At 50.4% G+C, this 22,316-nt stretch overlaps 1 protein-coding gene across 14 annotated transcripts in view; it reads right to left on the reverse strand.

The window, feature by feature from the left end:
- Positions 1–22,316, reverse strand: part of DYSF (dysferlin) — a 175,226-nt gene that overhangs the window by 102,244 nt on the left and 50,666 nt on the right. For 8 of the 14 annotated variants that reach the window (XM_040994027.1, XM_040994023.1, XM_040994020.1 and 5 more), the window contains 7 exons: positions 20,856–20,886; positions 20,283–20,398; positions 19,797–19,923; positions 19,158–19,261; positions 11,619–11,687; positions 11,438–11,481; positions 7,540–7,622 (listed from right to left, as the gene is read on the reverse strand). In XM_040994027.1, coding sequence (XP_040849961.1) covers positions 7,540–7,622; positions 11,438–11,481; positions 11,619–11,687; positions 19,158–19,261; positions 19,797–19,923; positions 20,283–20,398; positions 20,856–20,886 — 574 coding nt within the window. Of the gene's footprint in view, positions 1–1,182; positions 1,225–7,539; positions 7,623–11,437; positions 11,482–11,618; positions 11,688–19,157; positions 19,262–19,796; positions 19,924–20,282; positions 20,399–20,855; positions 20,887–22,316 lie in introns of all 14 variants that reach the window. The other 6 variants (XM_040994025.1, XM_040994018.1, XM_040994016.1 and 3 more) reach the window with 1 other exon arrangement.

Here is a 22,316-nt window from a genome sequence, read left to right on the forward strand (position 1 = left end):
GATGTCCCTGCCCAGCAAGGCAGGCCCCTGTGTCCACTGGCCTTATTTGCCCAGGATCCCTTACACACACACACACACACACACACACACACACACACACACTGTCCAAAGAGTAACTGTCCAGTGAAGGAGCCACTTCCACCAGTGGTGAGAGCACACCTTCCCTCCACATCACTCCCGTCTGGGTGGCCACTCTCATCAGTGTCCTTCTCTGGCCCCCAGCCAACTCACCCGGAAAGGGCAGAATGACGCAGTGGGTGAGGCTGCTGATAACAAGGCTCACATACCAGAGTGCTGGATTGAGTCCTGGCTGCTCTACTTGTGTTCCAGCCCAAGAAGGGAGCAGAAGATGGCCCATGTACTCAAGTCTCACCTACACGGGAGACCCAGAGGGAGTTTCTGACTCCTTGCTTGGGCCTGCCCAACCCCAGGCTATTGCAGACATTTGGGGAGTGAACTAATGGACAGAAGATTCTCTCTCTCTTCATCCGTCATTGTGCCTTGCAACTAAACAAGGAGCTCTTACAGAGAACATCTTCGATACGCTAAAGATAGAAATTAGGGCCAGGTGCAAGAACCACTTGGAATGGCTCAACCGACTCAAAGATGAGGCAGGTCAAGGCTAGGTCCAGTGGCTTCAGCAAAAAGTGCTTGGGCCAGATCTGAGGGCCCCACTACTGCTGGGGACCTGGGGACTGGGGGTAGGGCAGGAGAGACAGGGACCCCATTGCCAGGGCTCACTCTGCATTTCTCACACATTGCCTCTTTCAGACGTCAGCATAGACAGGGCTCAGTTCTGCAGGTGCAGAAATGTCCAAGCAACAAAACAAAAACACACATGGGTCACCATCCTCTCGGATCACCTTGATCTTGTTGATTTCAACCTCAGCCTCCCCAGCCCCTGACTTCCTCCCAGTCCGTCAGGCACCTTACACTCCCCTGCCCAGTTGCAGACACCGTGGCCACGCAGAGCATCATCCCAAGCCCAGCAGGCTAGAAAGGAGTCAGGGAGAATGGGAAAAAATGCCCTCAAATGTTAATTCTTGTGTGTGCGACACCAGCAGGAGGTCACAGCCACAGATAGCAAGCTTAGAGACTGCCTGAAAATCTCAGTCCCACCACAGGTACAAACACCCTCTCCCTTCCAGCAAGCACCCAAGGCTCCGATGCAGCAGAACGTACAGTCCGTGGCTGGCAGAGACTTGACCACGCCTGCAGGCTCCTCTGAAGCGTGAAGAAATGGAAAGGAGTTAGGATGGGCGCGCCTGGGTGGAGGACCAGTTACATGCATGGGGGTGGGTGGGTGCGGGGTCTGCAGACAGACAGCTGGAAAGACAGCTCCCGTGTGGGAAGCAGATGTGGCCCAGCTCCACCCCAGCCCAGCTGCAAACCCGTCGCAAACTCAGACACAGACCCTGATACCACAAGGAGCCCTGGGGGGGGGGGGTCCCTGACCATCTGCCCGTTGAAAACTGGACAGGAGTCGATTCAATACATCATGAAACAACACAGAAAGCAAGCTCTTCCATCCCAGATCCAGATATATAAGAAAACAGCATACAGACATGAATCAAGGGCGAGGAAGGCCCAAGCCACACCACACACCCAGAGCTCTAACACTGACAGGCAGGTTGCCTGCTCCGGGGCAGCGGCTACTGAGCAGTGGCATTTCTCAGGCACAACATCTCCATCTAGTGATCATTGGCAGTACTGCCGCAAGAGATACCAAGTTGCATTTTCACAACAGGCTCTGGGAACCCTACTTCTAGCACCTGCCGCTACTTTCAGTGAAGCACAGGTGATGCCATCCACTAGCTGACATCCCTAAATGTTGGGTATGTCCCTAAACATGGCACTGGGTGTCTATAAACAAGAAGGAGGGAGGGATATATCCTCATGTGCTCCTGGACCCTTGAAGCCATCTTCCAAGGGAGCAGGCATATTCGTCCATCTCCCCCGCTCTGTCCTCTCCAATGTCTGCTTCTTCCACTCTTTGCCCTTCCCTTCCTTCTCTAATCATTAAAATGCAGCCCAGCCCAAGTTCACGATCAAGCCTTGGGACATGGTTGGTGAACCTGCTGTCTACCTTTACCTGTTGCTTCCCTCCCGAAAACAGAAATCTCTGTTGCTGTTTCTCAGATCTTGGCTGCACTTGGGAGCTGAGAGGTGAGAAGCAAAAATGAACAGAGCCCCCGAGAGAGAAAAGGGGAGGGAGTGTGGAAGTTTGGAGGTGAGCACAGAGTTGAGCACGCGAGGCAGAAGGAATGTGGAGGGGAGGCCCCTGGGTCAGCCTCAGCGACTCAGCCAGTTGACAGACAGCTGAGCTGCCAAAGTCACACCTCATGGCCATCTCCAAGTGCACAGGAATCGATTTTCATCAGCAGGGCAGCCCAGCAACAGCCATAGGACCCACATGGGCACAGCCCCCCAGGAAGCGGTAGCCAGGGACCACTGGAAGGAAGCAAACTGCTTCTAGCTCCCTCCAAGCGATCACTAACAGGTCCTGCCAATTCTGTGAGCATGAGGTGGCCAAGGCCACAGGGCCCAACCCCACGTGCTTCTCATGGAGGCACGCTCAGCTCCCACCACAGCCAGACTTTGAATCCTGACTGCAGAAAACAGCCAGCCCAAACTCAGAGCCCCCTTCTCCCACCAAATCCCACTAGCATCTAGTTGGGAGGCCACAGAGGGTGGGGGTCGAGCTGCCTGGTCCCCAGCATGCCTTGCCTTCATTCATGCCTTTCCTTCATTGTCCATGTGTTCACTGGACAAGCTCAGCTAGGCATGGGACTACGGGGACAGAGTGTCACACAGCATGACCCAGGTGTCACTTCAGGACATGGGTTTCCATCAGGGGCCCCTGGGTGCTGAGGCCAAGCCTAGGTTCTCTCCCCCCTGTGTCTGCAGACAGCTCATAAACTCAAGGGTAAAGTGACCAGCACGGCTGCCCCAGACAAAGCCTCTATTTAGCCCTCATCACCCTTCTGCCAAGTACAAGTGTTCTGGTGTGTTTTCTCCAAGTCCAGGAAACCAGGATTGAGAGAGTCCCAAAACACAGACAAATCCTCCCAACTTGGTGGCCCCAGCAGGTCCCTCACCGGGGGAGGCTGAAGGATACCACAAGCAGAGGCTCCCAGCCCAGCGAGCCACAAGGCATAGTCCCCAGGTACACGTGGATCTCCTGGAGAAGCTATGACCGCCACCTGTGGCCGGCCAGCCCTCTCTCCTCTCGGCACCTTCCCAAGCCTGGGGCATTCAGCTGCCCAACGCCAGCCTGGACCACAAAGGAGGCAAGGTGGAGCCCTGCTGGAGAGATCACATCACCCATGTCCCAAGGAACCCACTTTGGAGCTCTCGGCCATGGACAAAGACATAGGGTATGAGCTCTGTGGCGGCAAGGTTTTCATGAGTACAAAATTACCCAAGAGTCCCCTTGGGTTTCCCGAATCTCCTGTGCCCATTACCTTTCAAAAAGAGGTGAGCTTCTAAGGAGAGCATGCCTTTGAAAAGAAAACCTGTACTTAATATTTGGGAGCATAAGGTCCTTAGAATACTGCACTGCAGGTACCAGAGCTTGGGCGGTCAGGCAGACGGGTGACCTCCTGACCCATGGCCTTGAACCTCCCTGCCATGCCACTCAAGCTCTTTAACCACAAAGTCAAGACGAATGAGAGGATGCTCACCAATTTCCAGAACAATCTGGCAGACCATGTGGTCCTGCCTCTGCCTGCCTCCCTAATGCACTCTGGGATGCCTTTGACCTGAGCGCCATCTAGTGGCTGGCAATGGTCTTGATCCTATCCCCACTAGACATTTGCTGGTGAGGCAGATCAAGACCAAGACTACCCTGATTGTTCCCCCAAATTTAATTGGGGGGAGGAGGTTGGCATTTCCCCTCAGAGTATTTGGTTCAGGCACAGCTGGAGCCTCGTGAGACCACACTGCACCTCTTCTCATCCACCCCTCGGTTCTGAGACCAGGACAGGCAGGAGTGTCCTTCCTCTCCTAGGCTGTGAGGAACGTGGCCGTCATGCCCCATATTCCCTATCTCACAGGACAGCCCTTGTCAGAAACCCCAACAGCATCCATGGACAGGACACTGCCACCTGGGATAGGCAGCTCCCAGGTCGAGGAGGAGTGGCAGGGCCCCAAGAGCAGTGACTTCCAGCAGGTTCTTTCTGAGTACCCCCTCAATGTGAAGTCCCAGCAATAGAACCAGAATGGCAAACAGCGGCTGGACATGGAGGATGAGAGAGGGTACGTGGATTTCACTGGAAAATTCTCTGCTTTCCTGCATATTGACATCTTTCTATAAGTAAAAGGGAGTTGTTGTTGTTGTTGTTGTTGTTGATGTTGTTGTTGTTGTTGATGATGTTTCAGAGAACCTGAAAGAAGGGACTAGAGGAGAGCAACTTCAACAGCACCAGGTAGTCAGTCTGCCCACAGCGCTCACCTCTCCTCATCCCCAGCCCTATCCTGACGGAAGGAGACCAAGGAGCTGGAGGGACAGAGCCCCAGGTACTGTGCCTGACGGAAAATGCCAACACCGAACGAAGAGCAAGCCCATGTGGACCAAAGCACCCCTTCTGGGAGGGAGCTGATGTGCTGGGAGGAGCAGCAGCCTGGGTAAAAAAATTCAAATGCGATCATCAATCTTAAAAATCAGAATTTGTAGAGAAAAACAAGTCCAGTTCATGACATGGCCAGCCAGTTCCCGAGATCACAAACAGAAAGTGTCAGCGTGGGGCCGAGTGCATGGAGGACACCTTCAGAGCTCCAAGTGCATCTGCTCACTCTGTTCCTATGGCCATGCCAGTGGATCAAGACGCCTGAGAGCCCCCACCCGGAGGCCAGCAGGACCAGAGCCTGGCTGGCTGGGGCCCCCGCAGGTGCCTCCACCACCACCCAGCCAGCCTTCAGGAGTTCAGAGCACCACATCTGAGCTCATTACTCTTCAACTCACATGTAAGGACTCACCATACCACACAAAAACTTCAGTGAGAACAGACTTGCACCTTGATGGAGAATGAGTGAGAGAAGACAAATTCCTACACGCATATCTACTCAGAATAAAAATAAGGCTGTCCATAAATAAAAATCAAACCAAACTGCTCTCAGGACACATACCAACACATTTCAAAGCAGAGTGAATATTCAAATGTGAAAATAAATAAGAGCTTTGACGACTTTTTAAAGTATGAGGCAGAACCCTTACTCATATTATTTGAATAAGAAACTCTGAAAGTGAATGCATATTAGTTGGAAAGTTTGGAAAGGAAGTGAGTCAATAGGAGAATGTGCGGACAGAAGTTAGGACAACACTGGGATGCCCACACCCCCTAAAAGAGTGTATAAACTCAAACCCCAACTCCACTTCCAGTTTCAGCCTGCTGCTAGTCAACGCCCTGGGAGGCAGCAGGTGCTGGCCCAGGTAGCTGAGTTCCTTCAAAAGCATGGAGACCTGGTTTGAGCCCCTGGCTCCTGATTCCAGCTTCATGCAGAGCCCTGGCAGGCTCTTGGGGAGTGAACCAACAGTTAAACTAGCTGGCCTCTCTCTCCCCTTCTTCTCCCACCTTCCTTTCTCTAGTAATTTTCAAATCTGTCTAACAGCATTCAAAGTACAGTGAAAAGTCCAATAATGTTATTAACACATTAACAAGGCTGTCCAAAGCGGAAAATTCCAACACAACACAACTAGGAAAACACCACGGGTAGGAAGAATTAGCTCATAAAAGGCAGTTCTGCAACAACACTCCATAAATTAAAACCCTCCATGTAATGGATGCTAAGAAAATTCAAATGAATGAAATTGACTGGAATAAAAGTCACAAACTAAAAATAATAATGATCACAGTAGAAGCTAAATGCTTTTGAAGAGCTTTTGCTACACCCACTGAGAAAGGGTACCCAGCCCGAACGGTTTTATGGGTGAATTATTTCAAACCCTCAAAAGACTATATCCTTATGTGATATAAACTGTTCCAGATGTTAGAGAAAACTTTAAATCTTTCCAATTAATTTTACACAGCCAGCATATCCCAGATACCAAAACCAAAAAATACTAAGCATACATACCAGTTGAAAATAATAGAAAATCAAGAAACAGACCCAGAAACCAACTGAGAAACTTAGTAAGGCATAACAGTGGCAGTTCAAACTATAGGAAAAAGGTCACTCAAAATACAATATTGGTACAACATTGGTAATATCAAAGAACAACTTTTTAAAGTGATATGAGGTCCCTACATTATTCACAAAAGAAAAGATTTACGTGTTTGGTTGCACAGAAATGCTAACTTTCTATAAGTCAAGCCTGTTATTTTGTAAAACTAAAACTTGCAGGGCCAGTACTTCGGCATAGCACGTGAAGCCACCACCTGTAATGTGAGCATCCCAAATGGGTGCCAGTTCATATCCTGCTGCTCCACTTCTAATCCAGCTCCCTGCTAATCAAATCCTTGGGCCCCTGTACCCACAAGGAAGATCCAACAGAAGCTCCTGGGCCCTGGCTTTGGACCAGCCCAGCTCTAGCAGGAGTGAATTGCTTGTAAGGCTGCAGTATTGGTGTCTGTTCATCCATATCACCAGCTGATTAGGAAGAATGATGTAATACCCACTCCTTCTCAACTGATGAAAAGTTGAAATTCCCCTCTGGGGCAGAAACCTGCTGATGGAAGATCTGTCTCTGCCTCTCCCTCTTTGGATAAATAAATAGACAGATAAATAAATAAATTATTTACCACCTAAGGACAGAGCCCTATGCTCTTACAAAACAAGGAGAAAGAAAAACATACCAACAAAAATGTGGACCAAGAACATGAATGAGGAATTTATAATAAGATGAAGTGTGCAAATAAATAACATATCACAAAGTATATCATAAATAGATGCTTATGAATAAATAATACCGAATATTCATTATCTTAAGGATTAAAATATTTTAGAATTCACATTGATCAACTTTCAAAGCTATCAATGAGATGAAATTAAGGCAATAATGAGGCAGTATTTTCAATTGCCAAATTAACAAAGGGTTTTTTTAGATTTTAATGTGTATACCCCAAGTGTGCATGGCCACACATGTATGTACACAGGTGTACACATATGTAAAGAAAGGGCCAAAAATGCTCACAGTGCATTCTTTTCTGGAGGAGTGATCTTAGGGCTAATTCGGCTATTCCATTTTCAGATGATCTCTTTATTGAAAATTTTGAGAAATGGAGATGCATTCTTTTTTCACGGGCCAATGAAAACAGTTTCAAAATAGAAACTTCTAACGCTCAGACACTCCAGACAAAATCCAGTGAATGAGCAGGCCTCGTCACTCACAAGAGGGACTTGCATTCTCCAAGCCTTTCAGCATCCGACCCCGGAGGGAGGCGTCTCCTATGAGTCTACAAAGGCCCCTCTCGCTGACCAGGGACGTGGGCACTCAAGGCTTCATGATCCTCCCTCTTCAGAAGCCCACGACAGATTGGAATGGGGAGGGAGGAGTGGGCAAAGTGGAGAGAGCTCGGGAGGCAGGCCTGTGGGACGTACCTTCCAGTTCCCCTCCAGGGGCAGAGATCTTCGACATACTCAGGTAGGTGGTGGCCACGATGTCGTTGTGGGTGAGGCGGTCCCTAAAATGGAGAAGGCAGAAAGAGCCTGAACACAGGGGTGGTTGCAGGGCACAACAACAGATCACAGCCCCGCCCCAGGAAAGCAGCAGCCTTGGTGACACCATGGCAGGGGGAGTCCCTGGGATCCCCACTCTGCACATGGACAGAAAGCTTGCTCCAGACTCCCCTAGCAGAACCTTGTCTATCATACCCATTCCAGCCACCAACTCGGGGCCATGAGCTGTAGGCTGACAGGCAGGAAGCCAGGGGCAGGTGGGAAGGTTGGGGAAGCCAGACATGGCTCAGCACAAACTCAGAGCAGAGCCAAGTGTCTAGAGCTAAAGCAACATCCACATCTAGACCTCACACCTGCTCCTCCCGCATCAACAGTGATGGTGGACCCTCACCCAGCTCCCACTAAGAACCCATTGTGTCACTGACACTTAGCCTAGATGACAGCTCACCAAGTCCTCACAGCAGCTGCATGAGCTCTGATGCGGGATAAGGCAGCTGGGGTTTACAAGGTTAAACTGACACGCGAGCTGGAATATGGAGCCACCTGCAGCGCCCCAAACAAGCCAGACCTGCACTTGCCAGCTCGGAGGTTCTGACCCTCCCAGGAAACACATGGTAATGTCTGGAGACAATTTCAGAGTGGGAAGGGGGTGTAATGGGCCCCTAGTGTAAGAAGACCATGGTTGGGGTTAAACACCTTTCAACACAGAGGACAGTCCCCTAATACAAGGAATATCTGGGACCCCAGTGTCAGCGGCAGGCAGGCTGCAACTTGCTGGGCTGCAAGAGACTGGCCTGCTTCAGGCAGGCTCTTAGATGCACCTTCCCTCTTCTCAAGGTCTCTTGGGCCTCTGCCCTGGCTCAGGGCACTTGGTCTTGGAGATCTCAGATCAATATGTGAAGGACACAGCTGGGCATGGGGATGGGCGTTTTATTTCATTTTAACCCCAATCCTAATCCTTTCTACCTCTTCCCTTCTTCTTTATTTTCAGGACTCAGAGAGATGATTAAGCTTCAAGTTTTCCTTCCTGGGGTCCACATTGTGGTGTAGTGAGTAAAGCCACCAGCTATGATGCTGGCAACCCATATGGGTGCCAGTTCGTGCCAAGCTACTCCACTTTCAATCCAGCTCCCAAATAATGACATGATAAAAGACAGCCCAAGTGTTTTGGCTTGGGAGACCCAGATGAAGTTCCTGGTTTGGGCCTGGCTCAGCACTGGCCATTGCATTCATCTGGGGAGTGAATCAGTCGATGGAAGATAAAACTTAAAAAAAATTTTTAAATATATTTTTTATTGGAAAAACAGATTTACAGAGAAAAGGGAAGAAAGAGGGAAAGATCTTCCATCTACTGAATCACTTCTCAAATGGCTACAATGGCCAGAACTGAGCTGATTCAAAGCCAGGGGCCAGGAGCCTCCTCAGAGTCTCCCACGTGGGTGCAGAGTCCCAGGGCTTTGGGCCGTCCTCTACTGCTTTCCCGAGCAACAAGCAGGAAGCTGGATGGAAAGTGGAGTAGCCAAAACACAAATCAGTGCCCATATGGGATACCAGCACTTGCAAAGCAAGGATTAGCCAGTTGAGCCATCACACCTGACCCTCTAACTCTGACTTTCAAATAAATAAATAAATAAATAATTTTTAAAGTTTTCCTTCAGGACAGAGGCCAAAAAGACTAAATTTTCAACTGAGGTCTTTATCACATGTCCTAGGAAATGTTAAGAACAGGAAAAGCTGGTACTATTGTAGCATAGTAGACTAACACTCTGCCTGAGGAACTAGCATCCCATATGGGAGCCAGTTCAAATCCTAGCTGTCCCACTTCCCATCCAGCCCCCTGTTAGTGCATCTGGGAAAGCAACAGAAGATGGCCATTTACTTGGGTCCCTAAACCCACATGGGAGACCCAGATGAAGCTCTTGTCTCCTGGCTCTGGCCCAGCCCAGCCCAAGCTATTGCAACCATCTGGGAAATAAACCAGCAGATAGAAGGTATCTCTCTCTAATTTCACCTTTTGAAGAAAACACTAAAAAGCTAGAATTTCCTGGCACACTGACATACTTTACAACGAGATTATCAACTCCAAATACCTCATAGATGGTGGCATTGCTACCCTACCTCCGTGCCCAGTCCTCACAAAAATGCCACAGCTGCAGAGGAATTACAATTCTAACCTTACCCGATCAGAGAGGAGGAAAAGATGGGAAGGGAGAGTCTGTGTCTATGGAGGTAAGGGCTGGGTTTGGGATTTCTGTGTTCCAGCAAAAAAAGGAATTGTTGAAGGATGGACTGGACGATAATGTAGAGGCAGGCATACGTGGCCCCATCTCCTTTCCAGGGTTCAGGTAGTAACACGAGCGATTGCCCTTCTGGGAAGAAGGCGCTGTTCTGCAGAGGAACTTACAGCCCCACAATGTTTTCTGGCGGCCAGCTGGGTTTTGGGGCTTGAGGTTGCTTTTGGAAAATACAGCGAGTCTGAAAATAGACTCACAATAAAAATACCACTTCAACCCAAACCCCAGGCGCGGCCCCCACATGCCGTCATGTGTTTGGACTGTGTGGCATGCCCCTGCCTCTGCCACGACTCACACAGACTCACACCAGGCATTCCCGTGACACACGGGCCAGCGCGCCCGCACACACCCACATGCACACTCATGCACAGGGATGCATGGCCAGGGTCCCTGCTGCCCCTCCCCCACACACACACACATACACAGATCACACCACAATTTCCCTGCATCCTTACAGGGACAGCAAGGACACCACACATCCTCAAACCGCTTCCTCACAGCACACAGCCGTGGTCACAATCCCCAATCCTGCCCCTGGCTGGCCCTCCTGGCTGGGCCCTCCCCTCCTCTCTAATTCTCACAAGCTGTTTCCTTAAGGCCTGGGGAACTGGCACACACTTTAACGGCTCTGTGGTCTGGGGGTTTTTCCTTCATCTCTCATTATCCCCCTGGCGGGGGGTGCCATGGGCCCTGGGCCCAAAGGAGAACCGCATGATCAAGGCTTTTTGGGGGCAGAGAAAGGACAGTGCTGGCTTTGGGGGATGCCTGGGGCCCTGAAGGTCACAGCATGAATCGCCCAATGTCTCACACCCTACCCTCCCCGCCCCTGCCCAGATGGCAGGTACCAGCACAGGCACTCTGCCTTGGGGTCAGCCTTCTGGCTGTCACCTGGTCACTCAGCCTGCCCCATTCTATTCCTCCTCAGCGGGTCATGCCCCTGAGCCCAGGGTCAGATGAGAAGTGCTTGCTGGACACACGGCTTGGCACACAGCAAATGCTGAGCCAGTGGTTAGCTACCAGCTGTTCTTGAGACTCACAAGGCATCATCTTCACCTGGTCCACACCTGTGGGGCCATCCCCAACCAAAGCAAGCTGGTTCATTTCCCCCCATAGGAAACCTTTCTGTCCCCTGTATCAACCCCAGGGCAGGCACAGCCACACTCCTGGAAGCTCCGCTCCCTCCAACCTCCTTCCCTTGGTTCCAGTCCTTCCCTCCCCACAGAATTGTTGTCAAGCCCACCCCTCCTGACCAGCCATCACCTGACACACCACTTCCGGGAAGTCTGCCCGGCCCCTGTCAGCCTCAGAGATGGATTTGCCATGGTTTCCTCTGGCCATGTCTTTCCTATCTGCCTTTAGCTCAGACTCCACCTCTTAGAGCAGGGCAGTGAGCAACTATCCCAGGACCCGGCCACACCATCTCCCCAAGACCACTAACCCCGAGACTTCTCTCATTGCTGGCAGACTGAACAGAATCACACAGAGCAAGCCAAACCCCAGGAAGGTCCAGGGGCCCTGGAACTCACCAGTCCATCACGCGAATCCTCATTTTCTCACACATGGAGGGAAACTGCAGAGGGAAGAGCAGAAAGTGGAGCCCTTCCTCCCAGCAGGAGCCCGGGATGCAGGTGGGAGGCTAGAAAGCCAAGCACCCCTGACCCTGGGATAGGGTGGGGTGGCGTGGGGTGGTACAGGGCTGGGGCTCACCATGGCAGGCAGAGTGATGCTCTGGTTCCACTGAGGGTTGGCCGTCTTCTCCAGGATCTTGCTGCACAGCTGTGGCACAGAGGACAGGGACATGAAAGATCACAGGGCCTCCAAGTACATCAGGAACAGTGTGTCCAGGTGTGGATGCACAGACAGAGTCCAACAGAAGGTTTCCCCCACAGCTGGGAGGTAAGGCGGGGTGGGGAGAGTTGCCCAGATACCACAGGTCTTCTGCCTTCTGCCTGGATACTCCCCAACCCCAGCTCCAACTTCCAGTGCTGCTGTAACCGATGGGTTAGGGGAAGAGGCCTGAGTGGTTTTCCCAAAGGCCCCTGCAGGTTGAGGTTCAGATCACCTGCCACTTTAGCAGACCACAAGTGCTGAGAGGGCAAATATGAGGGAATGGAAGAGATTCAGGCCATGCACCTGCTTCTGAGAGTGAAGGAAAATTCAGCCAAGATGCAAAGCCTGTAAGCCACAGATTGTCTCAGCCCAGTGCTGTCCTAAAGATGGAACTTCTCAGAAAAAAACAAAACAGCAAGAGTGGAAGTCAGACCCAAGGCAGCAGCTCCTGTGCCAACTCTGCCCTTGGAGTAGGGGAGAGGAGCCAGGGTTTCCAGGACCCAGACACAGGGACAGCAGGGAAGGCTGCATTTCCAATCCACAGGTCCTGATGGGTCTGCAGGTTCTACACAGAAGTATGGCTGAGAGCTTTCAGAGTATATGCTGGGGGTCTTGCACATGCATGATATCTTTTTGTTTGTTTGTTTGTTTTTTAGCATCTGACATAGATTAAGAATCCCAGGTCCCAGGAGTAAGAAAATTTGTCTCTACCACTCCTGGTGCAAACTCCTGTACCCCTTTTCCCCAGAAGAGGAACACAGGCCAAAACTGCATGGACATGCGGCCGAGGATAGCTGTCAGGATTTGGTGTTTGTAGCAGTAAAGCAAAGAGTAGAGAGAGACCAACCACCCCTTGGAGCATCAGGAAAAGACTGGAACAGATAGCTGCTAGGCCTGGGGTTGTGAGGCCTATAAAAGCAGGCTCAAAGTCACTCCAAAGAAACCCTAAGAAAACGAATGAGACGCCATTCCTTATCCATTAGACTCACTTCTCTGAAGTCTGACAATCCACTGCAGACGGCAGTTGGAAAAGGGCATGCTCCTGTTCATTGGTAGGAAAAATAGTCTGACTCCTCCAGAAGACAAACGCTCACGACTAGTTAAAATCAAAAACTCGCATTGCTTTGGACCTGTTGCTTCTCTAGATACGTAGCTTGCAGAAATGCCTGCACATGTCCAGAAGGACACACATGTGAGGTTATCCAGTGCAGCGTGACTCAAGCCAGCAAGAATTTGGAACAACCCAGGGATCCACCAGTAGAGGAGAAGTTGGGCAGGTTGTGATCCATCCACATAACGGAATACTATACAGCTTTGAAAAACAATAAAGATCATTCTGTGTACAGACAGGAAATAATCTCCAAGCTACAATTATATGTAGAAAAAGTAAGGTACACAATAATTGGCAACAATTTGTGTTGAAAGGTTAAACCTAACTGAATCAGACAAAATACCTGAGCTTGAAAACAGAACTGTTCACCCAGACAAAAGGGGACAAAATAAGAAAGAATGAAGACAGACAGTCACCTTGAGCTGTGGGACACAAGGAATTTCATGAGAGAAAGAAGAAAGAAGCATAAAAATCCATTAAATGAAATGGCAGCAGAGATTTCCCCATCTGGAGAAAGTCATGGATGCCCAAGGACAGGAGACCCATAGCACTTCAGATAGACATGAGCAGAGAAATTCTAGCCAGTTTCAGAAAGTACAACACAGAGAAAAAATTATACAATCTGCCAGCATCCTGTGTCGGAGCTCCAGTTTGAGTCCCAGCTGCTCCACTTCCCATCCAGCTCCCTGCTAATGTGCCTGGAGGAAAGTAGTGGAGGATGGTTCAAACATTTGGGCCCCTGCACTCACGTAGAGAAAGGTAGATGGAGTTTCTGGCTCCTGAAGGTAGCATGGCTCAACCTGGGCTTCTACAGCCATCGGAAGTTCTCTCTCCTCCACCCTAGCCACTCTGCCTTTCAAATAAATACCACTTTAAAAAAAGGAGGGAGGGGCCCGGCACAATGGCACAGTGGTTAAGGTCCTCGCCTTACACGCCCGGGATCCCATATGGGCGCATGTTCTAATCTTGGCAGCTCCACTTCCCTTCCAACTCCCTGCCTGTGGCCCGGGAAAGCAGTCGAGGACGGCCCAAAGCTTTGGGACCCTGCACCCGCGTGGGAGACCCTGAAGAGGCTCCTGGCTTCAAACTAGCATAGCATCGGCCGTTGCACTCACTTAAGGAGCGAATCAACGGATGGAAGATCTTCCTCTCTGTCTCTCCTCTCTGTATATCCGCCTTTCCAATAAAAATAAAATAAATCTTTAAAAAAAAAAAAAAGGAGAGAGGACAGGGATCAATTACAAAGTTCCTAGGAATTAATAAAATGCAAACACAATGTAGCAAAAAGTATGGGATGCAGCCAAAACAACACTAAGAAAGATGACTATAGCAATAAAAACCCACATCAAAAAAAAAAAAAGACATAAAATAAACAACCTAACAATGCATCTCAAGGACCTTAGGAGGGAGGGGAAAAAAAAAGAAGAATAAACCAAATCCCAAAGTCAAAATCAGAGTAGAACTAAATTAAATAGAAATGAAGACAACACCAAGGGTTCACCAAAGAGTCGGTTTCTTAAAAAGATGAACAAGATAGATAGAACTTCAGCTAGACTGAAAGATGAAGAGGGAACCTAGATCAACAAAATCAGGGGGTGAGTAGCTGGCATCGTGGCAAGGTTTTAAGCTGCTACTTGGAGACCCCACACCCTGCATCACCTCCAGGCTCGTTAACTTGCTAGCCAGCTCCTTGCAAATGGGCCTGGGAGGCAGCAGAAGGTGGCTCTAGTATTTGAGTTCCTGTCACCCAGGTTGGAGGTCTGGAAGGAGCTCCTGGCTTCAACCTGACCCAGTCCCAAGCCATTATATCCATGTGAACCACTGGATGGACAATCTAATTGTGTCTCTCAAATAAATCCTTTTTTAAAAGTACCAGTGGTCAACACATGAAAAAGTGCCAAATATCATTAGCCAACAGAGAAATGTAAATCAAAACCACGATGAAGTATCATCTCATTCAGAAAGGAAAAAAAAAAAAGGTTGGCTAGAATAAGGAGAAAGAGAATCTTTATACGTTTTTGTAGGCATGTTAAGTACAGCCTTTGTGGAGAATAGAGGTTCCTCAAAACACCAGGAGCAAGGGAAGGTGTTTGCATAGCAGCTACGAGGCCCACACCTCATGCCAGTGTGTTCCTCCACTTCCAGTCCAGCTTCCTGCTGAACGCACACCCTGGCAGGCAGCAGGGGACGGCTCAAGTACTTGGGTCCCTGCCAACCACAAGGAAGAAACCTAGCTCCCAGCTTCGACGTGGCCCAGCCCTAGCTCCTACTTTAAGCATCTGAGGGATGAGCCAGCAGATGGAAGATCTCTGCTTTTCAAATAAAATGATAAATAAATATTTTTCAAAAACCCTAAAAACAGACATACCATCATATGGCCCAGCTACGCCCTGCTGGATAGGAAAGAGACAAGCTCCTTACACGCATTGCAGCCCTATTTCCCAAGTCCAAGATACAGGATCAATTTACACATCCATCAGTGAACAGGTAGTGCGAACAGACAATGGAACGTCATTCAAACTACAAAAAAGAATGAATTCCTGACAAAATAGATGGAACTAGAGTTGAGTGCATTAAGTGAAATGCCCTGGACTTCAATCTCAGGCGCTTCCTCCTACATGGAAGCTACGCACGCACCACACGCAGAAGATAAGAGGTTATGTATTTGTACATTCTGGTATTCAATGTCACGGTAGGGCAACTATGGCCCATAATGATACATTAGTTTCTGTACATTAAACTGGAACAGAGGAGCTGGCAGGCTCTAAACATAGAAGATAAACAGAAAGTCTGGCTGCCTGGGGGAGTTGGTGTATGCTGTGGTTATGTTTTACAATGTTCTGCTAGACCCCTGACAAATGTGCAAGTATTTTATTTTAATTCAGAATTAGTGGGGTTTTTTACAATTTTTTCTTTTGGAAATTTATATTTACAGAGGACAAAAAGATATTCTGTCTGCTGGTTCACTCTCCAAGTGGCCACAACGGCTCGAGCTGAGCAGATCTGAAGCCAGGAGTCTGGAACCTCCTCTGGGTCTCCCACATGGGTGCAGGGACCCAAGGCTTTGTGCTGTCCTTGACTGCTTTCCCAGGCCACAAGCAGGGAGCTGGATGGGAAGCGGGGCAACCTGGACATGAATCGGCGGCAATATGGGATCCGGGCGCATGTAAGGCAAGGATTTGAGCCACTAGGCTGCCACGTCAGACCCAGTGGTTTTTAAATAACCTAATATTAAGTAAAGAAGACACTTGCCAAGCTGCAGAGAGGGTCGGTTTCCCTTTCATAGTGGGTATAATCTGTAAGGTTACTGTGAATGCTGATTCAGTGATATCAAGCACTACCCCTGCAGAAAGCAGGGCTGAGTTCCTGCCAGCCTGTGTCACAGCACTTTTGCCAACAGATCAACATGTGACCTTAAGCTACTGCTTCTGTGGAAGGACGCCTTATTGCATGTATGTTGTGGTTCACTCGTGTGGCTCTGCCGTCAGCACCACCTCTTGCTGGAACCCAACCCATGGACACAGCTGATCTCCCTGTGCACGTAGGAACAGCAGACACTTCAGTACCATGTGTGGGACCCGTGGTAATGCAGGAAACAGCAGCAAATGGCACAGACACTAGGGAAGTGATGCCATAGACGCGCAGAGAGAGGTTTATTTACCAGATCACAAGAACCGAGGCTGCACAGGTCTCTCTCTTGGTCAGCCTCGCCAGGTACCCGCTCTGCACACACTCACCAACGGCCACAAAAACAACTCAAGCGCCAATGTGCAAATCACACCGCACTCTCAGCAAGCGGGGAAATTCCAAATACAGATTCTGTGGGCAGTGAAGATTAACTGTATTCTGAATCTTTTTTTCCCCCAGGGGATGGGGAGAAGAGAGACAGGGAAATGTTACAGAGAAGACATACTTGAAGTAAATACACCAAAATGCTAATTTAACAGTGTTCATTTGAGGTACCATGGGGCACAGAAATACAGTAAGTTTATTTTTTCCTCTTTTTTGGTTTTTCAAAATAACTTGTTACAGTTCATGGGTCTTATTCCAGCACTCTGAAAAGAAGTTTGCAAACTTCCTGCCCTGTTGTACAAAAGAACTTCCCATTTTTTTCCCCTGTCCTGTACCTTGAAGAAATCTGTGCAGATGTGCACACACACACACACACACACACACACACACACACAATCACCTCGCCCCTTAGTAACTTGGCCACATTATGGCTCACATCTTGGGCAACATCACCACCAAGTGTCCATCGTAAGAATGACAGGTGATCAGGCTGGGGTGGATGCACAGAGCTGAAAACCTTGGGCTTTAAATGAGGATGCAGTGGGCAAAGGCAGGAGGTGTCAGGAGGCAGAGCACCTCAGAGGGCCAAACACATTACAAGATGGTGGCTCAGGACAGAAAAGTCCGGCAGGCCCCAGGGATCACCACACATGGCTGAACAGGGTAAAGCTGTCAAGAGGATGGCTTAGCTACCCCTTCACCACCAGTCATTCTCCCACTTCCCCAACTGCCTGGTCGAGGGGACCACTAGCAAGTGGGGCTTGAAGTTGGCTGCTAATCAGCTATATTTAGTCCTTTGCCTTTCAGGATCCTCCCTTCCAGCAGCGCTGGCTAGCAGCACCCTCCAGGGCCCCGAGACTTCCCACCAAGGCAAGCAGTGAAGGTGACGCAAGTTGGAGCACCATCAGAACACCTTGCATGTGAAGAGGGAGAAACAAAATCAACTTCTGGACATGGCTTCCCCATCTGACCCTGGCAGCACAAAGTGCCCAGCCCCATACTCCGGTGCAGCCCTCCCCACAGCCAGGAACAGGGCAATGACCGGACCGCAGCCTAGAGTGCACTTAGGTAAGGATCTGTAAGGATCTGACATGATTGAGATGAAACATCCCCACACCTGCTTCTCCCGACTCCGTGCGCGGGATGGAGGAGCCGGTGAGAAGAGCCTCTGGGAGCCAGCTACAGAACAAGCCCCACGTCCAGCACAATAGTGGCCAGTCCTGAGCACTGCATTCACAGACAGTGAGGTCCAGAGGAACACACTCAGAGGGGAAGCCAAGTTCTCCTAATAGGGAAGGGAGGGTGGTGAGCAAAGTCACCATTGCGCATCTCCAAGTAAACGCCTTCTTCCAACAAAGTTGCTGAGAAACAGGTAGCTCTACCGTGCCAGGCTGTCACCCACAGGTTTCCTGCTCACTGCAAAGGGGCAGCCATGCCCAAGGGCGAGACCTGAGGCCACTGCCTTCGCCAGCTGAGCAGAAGATCCTTGCCAGTGAAGGACAGCCTGCTCTCAGGGTTTCCTGTCAGATTCAAAACGCTATATGCAGAATCGCCTGTGATGTGTCTTTGTAAAAATATATCCGCTTATTTATCTGAATGACAAGGTTGTTATAGAGAGAGAAGAGAAAGAAATATCTTCAGTCTACTGGCTGACTCCCCAAATGGCTGCAACAGCAAGAGCTGGGTCAGGCTGAAACCAGGAGCCTAGATCTCCATCCGGGACGCCCACATGGACAGCATGACCCAAGCACTTGAGCCACCTTCCGCTGCCTTCCCAGGCGCATTAGCAGGGAGCCAAATTGGAAGCAGAGCAGCCAGGACTCGAATTAGTGCTGCTATGGGATGCCGGTGTTACAGACAGCTATGAAACCCACCATGCCACAATGCCAGCCCCAACCTAATGGAGACTTTAGCCCTGAATTCTGGGGCTGAATACTGAAGTCAGAGTAAGGAGCCAACCACCACCAGAAGAAAATACCCAGACAAGTCTAGAACTTGCACACATAGTCAGAACTCTTCAAAAATGTGGTGTCCAGCATGAGAAGACAGAGGCTGGGGGAAGGGGGAGAGTGTGGTGTTCCTAGGAAAAGGACAGCAGCTCTCAGGTCAGAGGGAAAGATGGGCCTTGAAGACATGTTTGAGCTCAAGAGTGAGGTGGCAGTCTGATACGGAAGAGGTGCCTGTCTTTAGCAAGGGCTCCTGCTGAAGACAGAGGCCATTTGCTGGCGGGGGTGGGCGGGAGCAGGGCAGGGAGCAAAGATGACCTCCTCAGGGGGTAAGTGCAGGCAGCAAGTGCAGCTGTCAGAGGGCTGGGACTGACAGGAGGGGGTCAAGGTTAAGGTGAGCTACAGAAGTCCTCCACAGAGGGGTGACAGTCAAAGCCAGGAGGTGACCAAGGCCATCAGAGCGAGCCCACAGATGGAGGCGTGCATGTGGGGACACCAGGCTAAGTGGAGCAGGGCTGGAGCAGACACCTGTCCCTGGGGAGGCCCTGCCATCCGTGCGATCCTTACCATTTTCCCTGCAAAGCTGACCTCCACGAACGGATCCACCAAGTTCTTCTTGTTGCTGTCAAAGCCAAAGATCTGCTTCACATTGTCCAACACAGCATCATCCACTGGGGAGAAGAATGTGCCAGTCATCACCTGCCCACCTGCCAGGCCACCTCCCAACCCCAACCGTGCCCCCATGTGGCTTCCCTCCCGCCAAGGCCTAGCATGCATGCCGCTTAACCCCTGCACTCTGCCCACAGCCCTTCCGGAAGGCACTGCAGTGGGTTCAAGGCTGGACCTCTGCCCCCGAGGAGGGCATGCCCACAACAGGAAGAAATAGCAGTGTGATCAGCCCTGCGAGCTGAGCAACCCCCAGGTGCTGCTGCCCCACGGAGAGCCAGGAACACAGATCCACAGAGCAGCCAAAGGATCCTTGTGACTCTGCTAGTGTGGATGACTTTCCACTGAATTCTGATGACTTTCTACTAGTAAGAGCAGGAGGCATCCAGAAAGGCTTTGGAACATGCCCAGGCTGCAGAGGGAAGACAGAGCTGGCCAGCCATGGCCTCCAACAGTCAAGGAACACATGGGTGGATGCAGAGAAGAGAAAGGAGAACTGAGAAAGGACCCCAGGCCACAGCCCATTGCCCACCCACTCACTCTGCGGCAGGTCCTCAGCCCGGAAGAGCTTCAGGCAGAAGTGGGCTCCTCGCAGGGCCACCCCTGTGGGCCTGAGCAGGTTGCCTTCAATGTCCTCCCTATCGTCGGAGGGGTCTTTTTTGTCCATCTATGAAGCAAAGAGAACGTGGCTCCTTCCCTTTCTTAGAGCACCTCCTCCACCCACCTCCAGCTTACATCTTCCCTTGCTGACATGGACGGAGAACATGAAGTAATCTTGCCCAACCAATTCAGGGGGCAAGGCCATGGACAGAGAACCGTGTTGCTTTGGCAAAACAGAAAAAATCATGTGGACTCTTTCTGGGTGGATATGCAGTAAGGTGCAGGGAAAGCTCTCTCCACGTACTTTCCTGCACACTCTCCACCTAACTCTCAGGGGTTCTTCAGTAGAACAACGCTGTGTTTGGGGTTTTAGCTGGGTGTCCCCAACACAGACACCATGCAGGGCACTGGGAGCAAGGTACTCACGGGTGCTTCATCCCCTGGACCCAGCACACACACACTGGCTTTCAGGTAGCCCTTGGCACCCACAGAGAAGTCATCAGGGTCGGAAAGCAACAGCCACTTTCTGACATACGCATGTCCTAAAAGAGACAGTTTCCATGGTGACCTTAAGCCTTTAGTCCCACTTAGGAGCCCCGAGTGAGAAAAGAAACTCATCCAGTGGGCGTGGACAGAGCAAAGCCGGGGACTAGCAGGTGTATCGAGCATCTGTGTGGGTGAGAGATGCAAAGGCCAAGCCTGAGGCCACTTCTCCCTTAGGCAGGGGGAATACCTGAGCTCATCCCTACCTCTGGGGACTCCAAGCTCCAGCTGGAACCTTCTAGATAATCACCCCTAAATGGGCCAACTGAGACACACATGAGGGGCCCATCTCCCCAAGGGCCTGTTTTAGTGGAGGATGAAAACCTGCTTTGCCTTCCAGAACCAAACTCCACCTCCAACTTCTAACCCATTTCCTGGGTCAGAAGAGGCCCTGGGCCAGACATATGTCCCCAGGCGGCCCCAGGAGCAAGTGCAAGGACATGGGGGAGGACTCACGAGGCTCTCTGTAGACAGTGCCCACGTCCATCTGAAAGAGAGGAAACACAGAGTCAAGTCACAGAGGTGGTCAAGAAGGCAGAGAACAATGTGTGAGTCCACCAAGAGCCCTGCTGGGCATGACATTCTGACACAGAGGGTGGAGAGGTAACTGCCGGACCCACGTGGAGGGCAAGCAGAGGGACAGCATCCACAGTGACCTCAAGTCCACAGGCACAGCTACAGAAGGACGCTCAGGAAAGCACATACAGCCACTGGGAGCTGGGAGGCCACTGACCCCAAACACTTGGGACCAGAGCTGTTCAGATTGCAGGAAATGTGCAAAGTGGCCACGAGCTGTGCCTCCGCAACCCCCAAAAATCTAACATGCAGAATTTCTCAAGCAGGAAGCTGGTATTTCAACAAGTTGCAGGTCTCAGGACATTTTAGATTGCAGATTCTCTGATTAGAGATGCTCCAGCCTGCCCAAGAACACAGCAACGGTGCTATGTCTGAACTGCAGCTCGGATTCATTCTAATGGGATGTTTTATCCTTTCTGGTTTCTGACATGTTCTATAGCAAAAGCACAGAGTAGCAAGGTGCTGCTGGCAAAGGGGGCTGCAGGGAGATAACTTCCTGTACTTGCCACTCATCTTGCTGTGAACCTAAAGTGGCTCTGAAGCATAAAGTCGTATCTTTCATGTTTATTTATTTGAAAGGCAGATTTATAGTGAATGAGGGAGGAAGCATTCTGCCATCTGCTGGTTCCCGTCCCATATGCCCAGAATGGCCAGAACTGGGCCAGGCTACAACCAGGAGCTCTGAACCCCACCCAGGTCTCTCTGCTAGGTACTAGGGGCTCAAGTATTTGAGCCACCTTCCCCTGCTTTTTCCAATCCATTAACAGGCAGCTGGGTTGGAAGAGGAGCAGCCGAGACTGCCAATGTCTTGAGCAGCAGCTTAACCTGCTGAGCAGGATAGATACCTTAAGCCTTGGACTCTCAGAACAAGAATGTAAAAGTTAGAAAACCAAACCATAATTCAGATTTCATTATAAAATACTGCAGACTCAAACACATTCCCTTAAAAAAAAAAGGTCTCCAGGAAAATGGGCAGCTTGGGACTACTTCCCAGAGCTGGGATTTGGGGTTTCAAAATCACTCTGTTCCTTTGTTTTCTAAAAAGAGAAAAGCAATGAGAAAGGCACTAAACTGTGAACCGCTGGGCAGGTCGTGTTACTCTGTGCAACTAGTTACCTCTGCTTCCTGCGATTTACCTGCAGCATCTGAGCAGTCAGCTCTCGATTCTCCAAGGTGGCCTGTTCAGGACCGTGTGAGACAAAGGAACAGGCCAGGGTGGGCCTGCCTCTCCCCACAGCCCTGTGCCTCCTTGGCATCCACATCGGTACTCCACTGCTGGCCCACAGCAAAGGTGAGGTCAGGGGGACAAGCACCAGGTCCCACCAGATCTGGATGGCCAGA

The sequence above is a fragment of the Ochotona curzoniae genome, unplaced genomic scaffold (genome assembly GCF_017591425.1).
Source record: "Ochotona curzoniae isolate NIBS_2020 unplaced genomic scaffold, NIBS_Ocur_1.0 contig_883, whole genome shotgun sequence".
NCBI lineage: Eukaryota > Metazoa > Chordata > Mammalia > Lagomorpha > Ochotonidae > Ochotona > Ochotona curzoniae.